This window comes from Epinephelus lanceolatus, chromosome 22 (genome assembly GCF_041903045.1).
Source record: "Epinephelus lanceolatus isolate andai-2023 chromosome 22, ASM4190304v1, whole genome shotgun sequence".
Lineage (NCBI taxonomy): Eukaryota > Metazoa > Chordata > Actinopteri > Perciformes > Serranidae > Epinephelus > Epinephelus lanceolatus.
The window spans coordinates 18,350,742-18,367,966 of record NC_135755.1 but is presented as its reverse complement, the minus strand read 5'-3'; the positions used below and the strand labels follow the sequence as shown (position 1 = coordinate 18,367,966).

The 17,225-nt window shown below is 39.7% G+C and overlaps 1 protein-coding gene across 1 annotated transcript; it reads right to left on the bottom strand.

Moving 5' to 3' along the window:
* Positions 1–324: 324 nt before the first annotated feature.
* ripk3 (receptor-interacting serine-threonine kinase 3) lies at positions 325–14,063 on the bottom strand. Its single transcript, XM_033652027.2, has 13 exons — positions 13,922–14,063; positions 11,950–12,113; positions 11,700–11,868; positions 10,009–10,164; positions 8,723–8,871; positions 8,221–8,270; positions 6,927–7,088; positions 6,723–6,805; positions 6,542–6,605; positions 4,634–4,698; positions 3,857–3,908; positions 3,531–3,730; positions 325–1,724 (listed from the first exon to the last, which is right to left on the bottom strand). The coding sequence occupies exons 2-13, from the start codon at positions 12,105–12,107 to the stop codon at positions 1,503–1,505; spliced, it is 1,530 nt and encodes a 509-aa protein (XP_033507918.1). The 5' UTR covers positions 12,108–12,113; positions 13,922–14,063; the 3' UTR covers positions 325–1,502.
* Positions 14,064–17,225: the final 3,162 nt, after the last annotated feature.

Sequence of the window (17,225 nt, the reverse complement as noted above, 5' to 3'; positions counted from 1 at the left end):
GTTCATGAGGCTTCATTTGACCATCACTAGGAACCCTTTCCTTTACACTCATCAGCCACTTTATTATACACCTGCTCAACTACTTGTTAATGCACATAGCTAATCAGCTAATCAAGTGGCAGCAACTCAATGCATTTAGGCATGTAGACATGGTCAAGACGACCTGCTGAAGTTCAAACCGAGCATCAGAATGGGGAAGAAAGGTGATTTAAGTGACTTTGAATGTGGCATGGTTGTTGGTGCCAGACGGGCTGGTCTGAGTATTTCAGAAACTGCTGAACTAGTGGACTTAAGCTGATTTAAAAAAAAAATTGAATACAAACATAAAATGTATTATTATTTTTATTATGAATCAAAGTCAAAAGTACTTTTTAACTATTACAGTCTCCAGGAACTTTGTTTCCTTTGCTGAATATTTCCCATTAGTACCTTCAGGATTAAAGAATAAATCTGTGAATATTCGAAATTTTTGTCATTGTCAACAAACCCCATGATCCTATCAGAGACGTATCCTTAGAGATAAAGCTTTTTTTTTTTTTTTTTTTTTTTGCATACTACACACAATATTGCATAAATATTCCACACATGCTCGTTCCAACACTTCACTGAAGCTACATCATGCTTCTACTGAATATTCAAGGTGCCTGCTTTCAATGGCAGCATCGACACATCAACTGCAACATCCTGCATTTTACTGCGAATCATTTTATATACACCTCAAAGTAAAAATCAATGCCGTGTTTGGTATTTGTAGAAAAATAATTCAATTCATTTTCTTGGCTGCACTTCCTGTGTTTGTGAAAATATAGCCACACAAGGACACATAAGAATAAAAGACACCAAATTAATGCATTTAGTACAAAAAACATTTGTATTTCCTAAAAATATCTCTACACAGTATAATTTGATGATCAGTATTTAAGGGCTGGATCAAAATAATACTTGCAATTTGTTTTTAATGTTAGTTTTAACCTCCATGACACACCAAAGGGGCGGCCATATGTGCACCTGGCACTGAGGCTGAAATAAAAACAATAGAGGTTATATATCAACCTCTTTTGATTAATAGTCAGTCTGCTGTTAAGGGCGATTTTTGGCACATGACTGTGAGCTGGCACTAAGACTGTGGATATTTTTTGTTGACCACAGTTGGCGGAAAAGCAAAACCATATGACCAGACTTGGCTCCCATTTAAGCTGCTGACAAGGCAAAAAAAGGTGTGAGGTTTTTGCTCACTGGTTTTAAATTCTCTAACAAAAGAAGCAAAATAAATAAAGACTGTTATAAAAAAAATAGCAAAATATTCTATTAAAAGCCAGCATGCTACTAAAACATCTGAATCCTGTCCAGATTTGAAAAGCAGAAACAAAGATTTTTTAAATGCATACAGGGAGCCTCTCGTACAAACCACAACCTTCCTCTTGTGCAAGTAAGGATAAACCCAACATGGAGAACTGTGACAGAAAATTGGAGAACTTAGAATTGAAGAGCTGCATGTGAAGTCAGCCCATGCCTCCTGTCTTGTCCCTCCAGCTTCCTGAATGTGATAGCGGGAGGTTGACCCTAGGTGGTGCTGTTGGGTGCCGTTTCCTATCTCCAGGGTCACAAATTTGAATGTGCATGGTGTTGTTGTCGCCTTGCTGAAGTCCAGTGACGTTGCTGAAGCGGATATGGACTGCATGGGCAGGGTGGCTGGGCAAAGTGTCAGGGCTGGAGTACTGACGCTACAGATACAAAAATGAAAAGGGTGAGAAAATCAGCAGCAGTTGACGTTGATATATTTGTTCCAGTCTTCAATAAATGAGGTGTTCATGAGACCTGATTGTCTTAGAAACCAAGTTCCACAAACGACACCTATACTGATTTCCAATTACCTGTAGTGCCATTTAGCCAACACATTTTCACTCCGACCGTCACTTGTTGACATTTGGTCATGGACTTTCTACGTCCACATACGATGTGCAAGGTGGGTGTGTTGGGTGTTGACGTTCTGGGACGCCTTGTCAAATTCTGCCTGTTACATGCATTGTCTTCTTTCAAGATACACTTCTGTTTTCACAGTAAATTTAATGTTTACATACAGTCTCTTTCAAAATAAACGCACTATGCCGGTACAACAACGCAAATTGTCGGTGGGGGAGGGGGGGTAGTCGGTGTTTGTTGGACCCGCCCAACCTACTCGGACTTTCGTCACTTCGTCACTTCGTCACTTCGTCACTTCGTTCTTGTCCCACAGCATATCCCCCTGATGTGGCCGAGTGCCATTAAACTATAACAGTGACCGGCCGCAAATCATGCCAACATTAAAGGATGGCTATTTTCGTCAGTGTCTGACGCCGCAAGTCACTGCCCAAGCGCCAGATTTCAACGTCAAGTGAGACTGGGTTGGTTTATCAGTCTAAATTGTTTTGGTGTGAGCCACTAAGTGTTGAAGATATTGGCTGTAGAGATGTCTGCCTTCTCTCCAGTATAACGGAACTAGATGGCACACAACTTGTGGTGCTCAAAGCGTCAAAAAATACATTTGAAAAACTTAACAGCAGTGTCTCTTTCCAGAAATCATGACCCGGTTATGCAAATAATCTACAGACCTTGCTTTGACCAGTTTCATGAGGGAACTATTTTTTTTTCTACCAAAAATACATCAGCCAACTGTAGCCCCTTTTACATTGCCTGTTCAAGTCAGGAATAAGGCGTTGTTATGCTGCCTCACCATTCCGTACAAAAGGTACAATTGCAGAATGGGGGTTGTCTCGCCTTTAAGCCGTTAGCGGAGGTAGTACCAGCATCAAAACTGTGTCTGCAAAAGGGACAGCTGGCAGGACGGGACCGTGGACAGGCAGAGTGTGATGTTTTGCTGTCGTGTTATGCATGCAACCCATGGCGGGAGATTTAAAAAGCTCCGATAGCAGTTAGCAGCTAACTCAAACAGGAAGACCAGCGGGTCCAGGAGCTCCTTACCCTCCAAGCTGAGGAGGACACCATTATTATTTACATTTTGAGCTGTCACAAGCACAGGCTTCTCGTCTGTGAGTAGATGCACGCGTCCTTCTGCGTGGTGATGTGGTTGGCAGGTGTAGTTCGGTAGAAAGAAAATAGTTCCTACATGAAACTGCTCACACACAGCAAGGTCTGTGGGTTATCTTGAGTAACTGGGTCATGATTTCTGGAGAGACATTGCTGTTGAGTAGTTTTTTTTTGTTGTTTTTTTTTGCACTTTGAGCACCACAAGCCGAGTACTATCTAGTTTCATTATATTCAAGAGAAGGCGGACATCTCTACAATCAATCTAGACTGATAAATTGCACTACAGGTAATAGGAAAAATCTTTAATAAGAATTCATTTTGATTTAGGTGGATATACAGTAAATATGCCACAAATGAAGACTTCATGTACCCTGTTCAAAAAAATCATACCTTGATTTTGTGAATACCCTTTAATAAAGAAAATATACTGTGTTTTTAATGCAGTTGCTCTCTCTCATTGTGGAATGTGTCTTTAATGCGGTGATGCAAAGTCAAAAACCCACTTGGTACGGTGGAGACAGGTGTTTCCTAAAAGCCAGCTGGGAAGGTTTTGCTTGTGTTTTGCTTTGAGATGACCTCCCAGCCAAGGGAGAAGGCGGCGATGATCGAATGGGGCAAACAGAGGACTTTTTCTCTTTGTATTCTGTCGCCGGACGGCTCACGTCACCATAGCACACGTTTGCAGGTCGATACGAAGGCGGATCTGAAAGGGAAAACATTGATCTGAAACCATGACACATGATTTGTTTGTCTGATTTGTTATCTAAAAACAAGTTTCCCTCCTACTATAGGAGTTTCTGTGCAGCTTCAACACCAACTTCTTTCTTACCTCTGATTTTTGCTGGGTCTCTTTGGTTTGTGGTCCACCTGCCAGACATTTCCTGCAACAAAGGAGATTAAAAGTTGCACTGTAAACACATCATAAGGACTACAGCTAATTACCAGTCTGTATATATATTTTGCTAAACAGGAAATAACTGGTTGGTAGGCTGTTTTGGTGATCCAAGACAAAAAAGATTTTCTGAATACATTAAAGATTTGCAAGCAAGAAATCAATGAGTATTTCTGAAAATATTGAACTATAAACTATTATGAGATAAGAATATAAGTTAATACACACTCTGACACTCATAATCTTGTTTATATTCATATTAACTTTCTGTCACAGATTGCCTAACCATGATCCAAACTCTGGGCTATTCGCTGTGTCTCTTTCCTGTAAAAATTCCCCTGGCGCAGCAGGAAGTGATGCATGTAACATTTCCCCCACTGCAGCAAAAAAAAAACAAAAAAAACAAACAAACAAAAAAAAACCCACCACAGCACTGACCAATTTGTGGCAAAGAAAAAAACAGTCTGTCACAGACCACATTGTGAGTCGTTCCTGGGCTAAAAGAAAAACAACTTCATCAACACTGACCTAAAAAGAGACTGAATGATGATGTTAAAGTGTGTTGACAATTAAGGATCCTAGATAGTGTTTTGTAACTGAGTCTTTAAGTAAAACTAATTGAAATATTTAGTGTTTGTAAAAGACAGGAAGTAAATGTTTCTCTGATGGAGTCTCAGCAGGCTGCAGTGGCCGTCAAAAATGTTTGAAGCTCACCTGGATCGGTGGGCCACGCGTTGGCACGCTATCACAAATGGTCACTTCTGCGAAACGTTCAGCCACTGCAAAAAAATAAAATGAAATGAAATGATGAAATGTGAAAACAAGTGCTGCGAATTGACATTTCTACATGGTTTAATCGAAGTCAGTAAGTCAAACTACTTCCTGACTTTAGAAAAGTTTTGACAAAAAGATTTTAAGTTCCTGTTGCTGAAAACACAAAACTGGAGACGTGTTATGAACACCACACCACAAAAGAAAGATGAGTCATAGAAAATGTTGGCATTTTGGGAAATATGTGACACTACTCTCATGTCCATATGCTAAATATGATGCTACAGCTAGCTGCTTATTAGCTTAGCTTAGCATAAAGACTGGAAACAGGTGGAAACAGCTAGCAAGATATAGTGTTCCAGCTAGCTTGACTCTTGTACAGATTCAACAAATTATGACATTTTAGTGAAATTAAGGGCGCATTCACACCAGGATAGTCAGGGAGGCTCGGTTTGATTGGGTGGGGAATGCTGAAAAATTTCACACCTTCATTTGGTTTGGTTCACTTTCACACTGCACATTTTAAAGCGGACCAAACCACTAGAAAAAAGCATGAGGAAGACGAAAATCCGGAAAACGGAAAACCATCCCCTTCAGCCGGCTTGGTCACCACAAAAACACCAAAATGCACTGCACTCTACGTCACTTCCTGTCTTTGGTTCGCTGGATAGTCCATTTGCATATCCCACTGTAAGCGAACCGCACCAGGGTCCACTTGCAAGTGAACCGAGACCCCAAGTTTTCAAGCGGACCAGGGTTCACTCGTTTGGTCAGCACCAGAGTTCGAATGAGCGTTCACACCACTCCATGGAAGCAGACCAAGGTTCATTTGAAGCGGACCAAATAGCGCCAATGTGAATGCGTCCTAAGAGGTGTTGGCAGGTGGATTTTGTTGCCTTTCGGGCTGAGCTATGCTAACTGGCTAAAGTAAGCCCTTAGAAACAGCATTGGGCTTTGAAGCCAATTTTACATAGTGGCCACCCTGCTGAAAAAAACAGTAATAGTAATATTGACAGGCTAATTTAGACCTAATAGCCGGTCTCTTTTGATAGCAAAGGTTGCTGAACCCTGTTTTAGTCGATTTACCAGCCTGGTCAGTCTAAGCTGTTTTTTTACAGCAGGGCAAACATGGACTTATAACATTCAGGATGTAGATATGGGCGATGTCCTCAGATCAGTAGATACATTTCTTCTGCGCGTCACAACCTGCGCATAGTTGCTCGTTTTACGATTGGAATTCAATCCAGTTGGTCAGATAACATTTAGAAAGTCTTTAAGAGCTGCAGGATTAACCCTTTGAAACATGAATAGACATCACTTTTCATTCAGATGCAGGCCTTCACAAGCATTCAAACCTTTTAAACCTGAGCAAATCGTTTGTATTATGGGGGGGGGGAAATGACCAAAGAAAATGGTAAAAGCTGATAAGAAAATGACCTGATTCAATTATTAAAAATATAAAAAGACAGAAATTTTTTAGAAAATTATTTTAAAAAAAGATAATGAAATACATATGTGTATATATTTTTCCATTTTTAGGAAAGGGTTAAGTCATTCCTATCCCCATTCATGATAGCAGAGGCTAAACAGGAAGTTAGCAGCAGCAGGCAGCCTGCTTCAGGGCCCCACACTGCTGAAGATCCAGGGATATTTATATCGCTAAAATCAAGCTTTTTTTTGCTTTATGGAATGAACAGTATCAAGTTTTCTTTACACATCCATGGGCTGAACCTTCCGAGTTAGCTTACAGACATGAGAGTAGTAGTTTATGTTTCAGAAAGTAAATAAGCATGATGTAGAAACATCATCTTCTAAAGTTGCGGGATTTAAGCAGGTACCATAGAAACAGACCTGCAGCCTGGGTGATCTGAACCCTCTGAACCTGCTCAATCATTCTTTCTTCTTCCCTTTGGTCCTGGAAAGAGGAAGAGAAAGAAGTACATGATAAAAATAGTAATCTGCTGCGTCATGCAAATGTTTTTTACACCATCTTTGCATAACTTGAGTGTTTATGAAGAGATTAGTTCCCCACCAGTTGCGTCACAACGTGGTGGACAGCGTCATGAATGGCATGCTTGTGCATCTTAAACAGTTCCTCTGCCTCAGTCGTGCACACTGTTGGACACACCATCAATTAAAGATGTAACATTAAGACTGGCCAGGCATCATGAGCTCCTAAAGGTATATTTTATGTGTCATTTAAGAGTTTTAGAGGTAAATAAAGGAGTTTTCTTACTGAGAGCGGAGGGCCTTTGTTTGGGTCTTGTGTCCCAGCATCTCTCCATGAGGTTAATCAGCCCTGTCAGCCCTGCAAGCCCCGCAGCCTGGGACCTGATCTCGTCCAGTGATGGACGGTCTCCCTCTGGGATGCGAATACGCACTAAGCTGGACTTTGCATCTACAGTGGAAGAAAAATTTAAAAGGCTGTCAGAGTGGCTTTGAGGTTAGTAAGACCTGAATATAAGGTCTTGGTTGATGCTTACATTCAGATATGTCTTCATACTTTGCCTGAAGCTTCATTATTCTATATTTTTATATTAACAATGGATCAAATGACAACATATAATGCAGAAGATGCTGCTCATGGAGGCAAATCCATAGATTTCACCCAACTCTGCAGATCATCTCAGGAGGGTGGGTTTATTTGTCTTTCTACCAAGCTCAGTCGTATCACTACGCAGAAGGAAGTGTGCATCTACTCATGGATGAAGGGCTCATGTTCACAGAGGCATGAGATGTAAACATTAATGGCATCCTCCTCAGCTGAACTGTAACGTTAGCTAGCTCAGTGGTGCTAAGTGAGCTAGCAGCAGATGCATGCTTCCTTCTGCGCAGTGATCCAGTTGGCTTGTGTAGTTTGGTAGAGAGAAAATAGTTCCTGAATGAAGCACACATCTGCTCATGGATGAGAGGATCAAGCTTGTGAGAGCGCGAGATGTAAACATTAATTGCGTCCTCCTCGCCTGTACTGTAACGTTAGCTAGCTCAGTGGTGCTAGGTGAGCTAGCAGTAGATGCACACTTCCTTCTCATTGGTGCCAGGGTAGAAAGAAAATAGTGTCATGAAACTGCTCACAACAAGGTCTGGGGAATATCTTGAGTAACTGAGTCATGATTTCTGGAAAGAGACACTGATGTTGAGTTTTTAAAATGTATATTTTTGGCGCTGTGAGCACCACAAGCCGAGTGCCACCTAGTTCTGTTACGCTGGAGAAAAGGCACCTCTACAACCAATACCTACAAACAAAATCTTGTGACATTAGAATAAATTCAAAAGGCAGTCTTGCTAACATTGCAATGCAATAGCTCTTAGTCCACGTGACTTTTGTTTACAGGCTTATACCCTGTGGCTCAGAGCCAAGAAAACAAACGGTAGCTGTGGTTACATTCGTAAAATCCTGCCATTCCTGCACCATGTTTCATAAAGTAAACAAAATACACTCACATGAGGGAAAAAAACAAAGAGGAGGATGGATTTTTTAAGCATAGATGGTGAGAAAGAGGCTAAAAAAAAGGCAAAGACACACTTACATGCATATGGTTGTTTCCCTGTGACAATGGACCATAAGAGAATACCATAACTGAAAGACAGACAGAGAGTTACATGCCAGGATTACTACTCATGCCATAACAATCACACCCTGGTTGACTGATGGAATGTGATAATGACAACATTCAATGACAGCAATGAAACCAGTGTCAGAGTATTTAGAGTCCAGATGGGAGATGTTGAAGCATTTGGGTGCGGTTTGGCAGATGAGGAAGTCACCTGATTACCTGGAAGTTTGAGCAATGACAGTAAATGCCTTTACTGAATACTGAAACCATTCCCCTCATCTGTTAAAGGAATATATGGAGGCTTCAGCCTCAACACAAAGCGGATAAATGACCCTTGCTCACATTTTCATGTACCAAATTTTCTCCTCTGGTACAAAGTCCATATAACATCAGAACGATCACATAAAGCCTTTCAAATTAAAATTACGTGTCATTATTTGTCATTATATGATGTGTTGGTTCAGCATTCCTGTACCTGTAGATATCAGAGGCTTTGGTAGGGCTGTACGATATTTGAAATGCCTCCGGTGGCATGTAGTTGATCGTCCCTCCTTCCTCTTCACTGTCGTCCTTGGAAGCCCGTGTGACGCTGTGGTAAAACCGGGCAAGGCCAAAATCTGTAAGCTGGGGAGAACATAAGCCAGAGACAGAGAGCTCAAAGGTAAATGATGGCCAGCAGTGAAATGTAACTAAGTACATTTACTCAAGAACTGTTCTTAAGTACAAATTTGAGGTACTTGTTCTTGAGTATTTTCTGTCCATGCCACTTTATATTTATAATCTACCAAATTTCATAGGGAATATTGAAGTTTTTACTGCACTACATTTATATTTGACAGCTTTAATTACTTTACAAATTAAGATTTTTGTACACAAAACATACAAAGAACTTACAAAGTATGATATTTAGTAGTTAATGACTGATGAGGTCTATCTGACCCAAGTGTTGCATCTATAATAACGGGAGCCAATTAACAGTGAGTGGATTATTTTTCTAATAAAATATTATCTATTAATAATGACAGGAGTGTGGGTTGTTTAACTCGGGATATTTCTTGACCTCAGCAACAAGTCTCTCATCATCTATTCTTGGTCAAACACAAGACACAGCAATAGCAACAGATTTCTCTTTATGCATCCATGGTGAGGAGAGGAGTCGAGCTGCCACAGGAGCAGAGAAGAAGAGCTGCTATGGGAGCTGAGAGCGAGTGTGGGGAGAATGCATTTAATTCCGGGGGCAGGGCAGCTGGAAATAGGACAATGTCATTAAGTTCTGCAGGGTGGCATGTCCAGGAGCGCCACCGCTGCTGTGGCATTGTACATTGAAAGTAATAGGGGTGTGGGGTTTTTTACGTGCAGCGTTCTCATTGGCCCGTTGTTCCCTCACCAAAATTTAGCCTAATTTTGGAGCTTTATTTAGCCCACTTTCTAACAAGCTATGCCGACCTGCTACCAATGAATGCCTTAGATTTTCTAGTTTCATAAGATAGCAATGTCTCCGCACTTGCTTGAAAAATGAGGGTGCCACAGCCTCTTTAATACAGTAATATTGGTGTAATATTGTAACACTGGGGAGGGCATGGCTCCCCTGCCCCCCCCCCCCCCACCCCTTGGAGGCACCACTGCATACATGACTTACAGGCTCCACGTTGTCTCCATAGAGACTGAGCTGCTACTGTCCACAAGGCAGAGTGCAAACTAATATAACAATATAAAGTAAGCAGGATGAGGCCTCGTCTTCCCTGACAGCCTGGGACTCACCTTGGCATTGAGATAGGAGTCCAGCAGCACGTTGCTGGGCTTCAGGTCCAGATGGAGCAGGGGAGGAGACAGACTGTGGAGGAAGTTTATTCCCAGAGCCACTTGGTGAGCCAGTCTGAAGACCAGCGGCCACGGTGGAGCTCCACCTAAGGTTTCCTGGAGGATTGTTTCCATAGTTACAGATGTACAAATAGTGGAGATTGTGCTGTAAATGAACTATTTGTATGCTTTCTACTATACTTGCACTATCAATCAAAAGTTTGGAATCACCTTATTATTATCACAGAATAATAATTAATAATTAACAGTATAATTCAGACATGTCAGAGGAGAATACTACTACTACTTGGATTTTTGTTTTCCAGTCTAGAAAAAAACAAGTGGACAGCCACATTTTCTCTCCAGATGAGATGGTTTTACTATTTCTTTTAGCCATAATTTGACCAGTGGGACCTCTCCCTTTTTCCAAAACAACAAGATTTCTTTGCTACAATAAGTGCATAAGATAATAGTTGACATTTATTAAGCAGGGAGACTGATCAGAGATTCCATGCACCTCCAGATGTGGGTAAATTTCCATTCGTGTATGTGTTATAACTGAGAGAATTTGAATACGTTAGTCCAAAACGGAGTTAACTTTGGATGGAGAACAATACTGTGGAGAACACTGGCTCTTTCAGTATGGCATTTGTCACACTGTAGGGTACATCTGGAAAGATTTTTTGTGGCTTTGTTTTAATTTAGTTTATTTCAGTCATTGTATAACTTAAAAAAAATCAAATACACATAAGAAAATTCTTGAATCAACAAATATAAGTCATTACTTTTGAAGCGTTATGTACTCTTCCCTTTTATATTACTATATATATACAGCAATGGATTGTAATATAGTAATAATATATTAAGTTTGTTTTCTTTAGTGTTTAATCACCTGAAAATGAGAATTGTTGTGTTTTCGTTACCTTAGAATGAGCCTCTTACATCTACACAAGAAGTGAGTCCTACAGAGATCATTATTTTGCACCACCATATTTCTACGGTAGCCCAGAACAGTCCAACTAAACACTGGCTCTAGATTGGGCAATTTGCGATTCTGTCTGTTTGTTTTAGGGAGGAAAAGACCTCTGCTGATAATTTGGCTACCAATAAAAACCACCTGGACGTCTGGATCTAAAGTAAGAAAAAGAGAAAATTGGCAAGTACAAGTTAGCGGTTGCTAGGTAGTGATGGCCAAATGAAGCCTCATGAACCACTGTCTTTATTTTCTGAAGCCACTAGATGAAAATTTTGGAGATGGTAAATTGTTGACAAAGATGCTGAGGAGGAAGCCTGGCTGTAGAAATTGTCGAATATTTTTTGGCCCATGCCATTTTTGGCTTTTGTCTGTACGTACATTTCTAGTATGGATCCTACGCACTGTTTTTTAAATGAGCAGCCCCTCTGCAACGAGAGCATCACAGAAACAATTGATTGATTTTTTAAATGTAAAACTGTTTTATTCTGTGTAATTTACTGGTTCAAATCACTAGGTCTGTTTGTTTTGGAGAGGAAGTGACAATTCAGCTCCCTGTAAGAACCACCTGAACCATGAACAGTCCTCACTGCTAGATTCCACTAAATCCCCCTAAATCTTACACACTGTTCCTTTAAGCAAAAGATATGAGTGGCCCACTTCTTCCACCACTGTTTACCTGTAGGGTGGCCAGCGATCCTCTCTCCATGAACTCCATGACCAGGCCGAGTTGTGATGACGAGCCAGAGTTGGGCACTCGACCCCTGAAAACCCCTCGGACCTGAATAACAAACGGACTGCTTCCTTGACGCATCATGTCGATCTCACGCAGTAAAGCCGCACTTTTCCTGTGTGTGTGTGTTTGTTTGTATTATGAATAATTCACAACTTCATTTAAGTGTATCAGAAAGCTTTTTGTGACTGCTTACCCGTCATCAAAATGAAGCAGTTTGATGGCCACATCACAGCCCCACTGACAATGCCTGGCTTTGTAGATTTGTCCGAAGCCCCCGGAGCCAATCACCTTCCAGTCCTGCAGGCGGGAGTCTTCAATCATAATTGGAGCTGCACAGCTTTGTAGTTCCATAGTTCACTGGAGGAGGAAATAAATCATGATAACCAAACCCTTAGAGGCCAGAACAATGAAAAGCACAGTTCCTCTTTAATAAAGAGGATCTTACCAGTCACTCAATCATGGAGGCTGGTTTAATTCTTGGATGTGCCAGTGCCCAGTTTTGACTTTTCGACCTTTAGTCTAGTTAAAGACAGCCATTGAAATCAAAAACACATATTTTACCTCTTGCCTGTAGTGCTATTTATCAGTCTATATTGTTTTGGTGTGAGTTGCTGAGTGTTAGAGATATCGGCCATAGAGATGTCTGCCTTCTCTCCAATATAATGGAACTAGATGTGTTTAAAGCACAAAAAATACATCTGAAAAACTCAACTGCAATGTCTCTTTCCAGGGGGGGGGGGGGGGTTTAGGGGGAACTTTGGGGGTTTAAGGACCTTAGGAGGTTAACTATATATGTGCTTTTTGTTCTGATAAGTATAAACTAAACATTGTCAACAACAATAAAGTCCCAAGGTCCTTCAGCAAGTGCTGCTCCAGTGTCTGCAAACAAGTATTAACAGCGTCTTAGCTCCTTTCTGTCGCTAAAATTGGGCAAATTTGTTGCCGTATCAAACTACAAACATTATTAATCATGAATAAACATGTATCATCCATTAAATTTCATCAGATTTGTACCTTTGTACCATTTTTGTGTCGGGAGCTGTTTTTGTGCTCTTACTACCACAAGATGGCACAAAATAAGTGTCCACGAATGAGGACGAGAGGTCTGAGCTAAGTAGAATCAAGTATAAGGTCAAGTAAACCCGAAATTTGATGTCCTCATATGAGGACACAGGGTCTCAGGAGGATAAATACACAAAGAACTTGTATATCTATACATATGATATTTTGTAAGGCATCCATCTTTTCTACCTGATCTAGAACTGGTTTAGACTCCTCTCTCCGTAGCCTATTGTACATTTAATGCCTTTAAAATAAGAGTTCCTCCGGACAAGATAGAGTCGTGTGGTTCCTCTACAGATGACAATACACACTTTTTTGAATAAATCAACTGTTTGGTTCATAAAATGACAGTAAGTGATGAGAAATGCCCCTCAAAATCCCCCAGCGTCCACTCTCACATCTTCGAAACTGCTTGTTTTGTCACCAATAATCTAAAACCAAGACATATGTCATTTATAAAACAGAGAAAAGCAAGAGATGCTCACATTGGAGAACCTGACATGGCATTTTATGCTGAACTAATGTCATTATTGATGAATAATGATAAAGAATCTTCACTTTTTCTCTTCAGCTTAACTTCTCAGGTGGTTTTTTTTAAATGGTTTCATATGTCACCCGGGGGGCACATATATTCTACAAGCACCATACACACAGTCAGCAGGAAACCACATTGCTTGTTGTTGAGGCTACCTAACTCGTATCAGAAAGTCCCGGGCAGTGGACAAAATAATAGGAACACCTGTAAAATGCAGCAATGCTCACTAATACTTTTCCTTGAGATTGGGTCAGTTTAACTCTCTGGTGCTTTGTGCTGCTGTATTTAATTACCATATACTATATGGTACCTTCTATGTTGTCCACCCTTCCTGAACTCTTTCTATTTTAGTTTAAAAGTAAATGTCTTGAACCTACAAGTTTAAACACAACAGATCTGCATTATGTAGACAAAACAGGTCGATATACACGAAAAGACAATATCAAATAAAAGGTGAAAACCACAACACAGTCTGACGATTTCCTGATCAAATCAACACCACAGACACTTAAAACACTAATAAGAATATTAAGGTGATTTTTTCTTTTTAAATGGGGAAACCACTCACCCTTAGGGATATACTCTTCTTCCTCATCGTTCAACCGTATCGACAGAGAGTGTAAAAACCCTGCTGCTCATTCAGTGACTTTCTACTCGCAGTGGCAGCAGCTCTTGTTCCACCTACAAAGGGGAAAGCAGAAGTGAAACTGTTTTTTTAACTTCTGCTTCTGGACTGCTCAGCAAACAGGCAAGTGTGTGTGGTGACAACAGGATTATTGTTATCATCATTATTATTTAACCCTATTTCTCATTGGATTTAATATCTGCTTATGTGGATGTATTTTTATTAAAGAATATTTTTTGATGATGATTTTTAGTTTGTTTTAAGTTTTGGAATACTTTAAAAAAAAAATATTTCCTTCCCCCATTTGGGGAAGCTTGATTATGGTTGACACACAAGTCAGTAGAGTTAGCTGTAACACTTTCAATACTTCTAATTATAAGAAAGCTGATAATTAGATCGGTCGTTGCTCTGTTCGGTCCCAGGCCATTTTGCTGTGATTACGTCATTTTTCATGTTCTTATCTGATAATCTAGAAGCAGACCGTCTTCTATAGGGGAAGAGAAAGACAGGGATGATGGGCCTCAATGTGGAGCTGGATTCAGGGAAGTTGTGGTTACAAGATACTTAAACCACTAGGCCACCGCGACACCCAACCTAATGTACACATCACAAGATTAAACAAATATTGACACCAAGAATGACGTAGAAAAGACTGTAAAGGCTGTTTTACGTTTTGCCAGCAGAGGGTGTAGTCTGCAATATGATTTACAGTAAATGGGTAGTGTTAATTTAAATGACTAACACCAAACCTGTATTACTTAATGCATTTTTTTATCACCTGATGCAGTCCAATAGATCACACTCCTCTCCACGTCAGAGGAAAATACTTTTTACTCCACTACTTTTTCTGATACCGTTGGTTACTTTAAAACAAAAATATAAAATATTATTTAATATTATAGATTAAGAGGAAAATTGCAGGTATTTGAACTCAACACTCAACAAATCAGGCTGTTCTCGTGCACTGATTGTAATGCACCACAATTTGGACATAACACATGTAATCATGAGCCATTAATTTGTGTATAATATATGTAATCAGGAACGTCGTGATCACGTGACGAGTGCACTCATGGGAGTTAAGAAGGAAGTAAAATAAAGAGCAAAAGGCTGCAGGTTGGGATGTTGAAGGGGTCGGGAAAGAACACAGGACTTTCCCCCAACAGACCGCTGTTGGTGTCCTGTGTGAAACCAACTGAACTTTGAGTTATTTTAAGTTATGTTGTCACCATGTTTCTTTTCCTAAACCTAACCTATGTAACTTTGGATGTCATACGAACCGTGTTATGAGGATACATTGAAGACATACACCCCATGGATGTAAAAAGAGAACTGGATACAGCAGCAGAGGCAGGGGCCCCCTCATTCATGAAAGTTGGTCAGTGACGCATGACTATTTACAGGTATAAAATTATGGTTCCCATAAAGCTAAGTAGCCTAGGTATAATTGCAGCTGTAGCAGCTACGTGACCCATCCTGACTCACCCACCATACCTTCACATCAGTCTATCTATGATCAGCCCCATTTGGTTCTCAGCCTGGAAGTAAAGTCCCAATGAAATTGTTAAATTAGGGATGAGCTAGCTATGAAGTATTACGTCAAAGAAGAGGTGGTTATGGTTAAGGTTAGGGTAAGGGTAATGTGAATGCTACATCTTTTTGCTCATGCTAATACTAACTTAGTGATTACCTAGCTTTGAAGTATTATGTTAAAACAGAGGTGGTTAAGGTAAGGGTAAGTGTTATGGGAAGGGTTACATGTCATTACTTATGCTAATGCTAACTTAGCAAATAACTATCTATGAAGTATTGTGTTAATAAAGAAACGGTTATGGTTAGGGTAAGGGTAATGGGAAGGGTTACATCTCATTACATATACTAATGCTAATTTAGTGATAGACTAGCTGGGAAGTATTACGTTAAAAAAAGAGGTGGTTAAGGGAAAGGGAAGGGTACTAGGAAGGGTTACATCTTGTTACTTTTGCTAATGCTAACTTAGCAACTAGCTATGAAGTTTTAGGTAAAAAAAAGAAAGAGGTGGTTAAGGTAAGCTAAAGTGTTAGCCTGCATCTTGTTATTTATGCTAATGCTAAGTTAGCAAGTTGATTAGCTAACTATGAAGTATTACATTAAAAAGAAGCAGTTAATGTTAAGGCAAGGGTAATTGGAAGGGTTACATCTTGTTACTTATGCTAATGCTAAGTTGGCAATTAACTAGATGGAGTATGTTAAAAAAAAGAGGTGGTTAAGGTAAGCTAAAGGGTTACATCTCATTACCACTGCTAAGTTAGCAAGTAGCTAATGGTAGCTATTAAGTATTACATTAAAATACAGGTGGTTTAGGTTAGGATAAGGTTAATAGGAAGGATACATCTCATTACTTTTGCTAATGCTAACTTAGCGATTAACTGGCCCTAAAGTATTGTCTACATTAAAAGAGTGGTAGTTAATGTTAGGGTAGGGGTAAAGGGAAGGCCACATCTCATTTATGCTAATGCTAAGTTAGCACTTAGCCAGCAATAGCTATGACATATTATGTTAAAAGACAGGTGGTTGAGGTTAGGATAAGGGTAATATAAGGGGTTACATCTCGTTACTTATAAAGTGAATCATGTCTTTATGTATTATGGATTATTTGCTATTGTGAGTCATATAAAGCTGTACCCCTGTGCAGCCGTCTTGAATGGTTAAAAATTAGCTATAGAGACCAAGACTGTTTTTATTTTTATTTTATCTTATTTCATTTTATTATATTGTACCAGGGTGTAAGCAAGTTTATTTCTGCTGTAATGTTACATGGGGGTCTGGGGATTGACCGGAGCCAGCCTCAAGTGGCCATTTAAGGAACTGCAGTTTTTGGGACTTCAGCCTTAGCTTCACTTGTTCCACCCTGGAGGTTTGCCGTTCGGTGTTGGGTAGCTCAGTCGGAGCCAATTTATTTGTTTCCTATTAACAGATCCAGGCCTGTGTGTGAACACCAGATTTTTTTTTAGTCAGCATACACACAGAGCGGACAAATATTAAAATATTTTTTTGCCAGTACTTTTGTACTTTAACTTAAATAATATTTAGATATTATTTTAATTATTTTTTTTAAATTTATATTATTTATTTACTTATTTCATCTTATTTATTTTTAAATTTTATTTTATTTTATTTATTTATTTTGTATCAAACTACTATCAATACAATGTCTGTTTTTTGGCTTTAAATGACATATATTGAACCCAGTGTATCCATCAGATAT

What these genes read in the sequence shown, in the direction of transcription:
- ripk3 (XM_033652027.2), bottom strand. Translation starts at nt 12,107, where the DNA reads ATGGAACTACAAAGCTGTGCAGCTCCAATTATGATTGAAGACTCCCGC. An exon ending in CTGCTTCATTTTGATGACGG is followed by an intron (nt 11,869 to 11,949) that starts GTAAGCAGTCAC and finishes ACACACACACAG; the next exon opens with GAAAAGTGCGGCTTTACTGC. An exon ending in AAAGCCTCTGATATCTACAG is followed by an intron (nt 8,271 to 8,722) that starts GTACAGGAATGC and finishes TCTGTCTTTCAG; the next exon opens with TTATGGTATTCTCTTATGGT.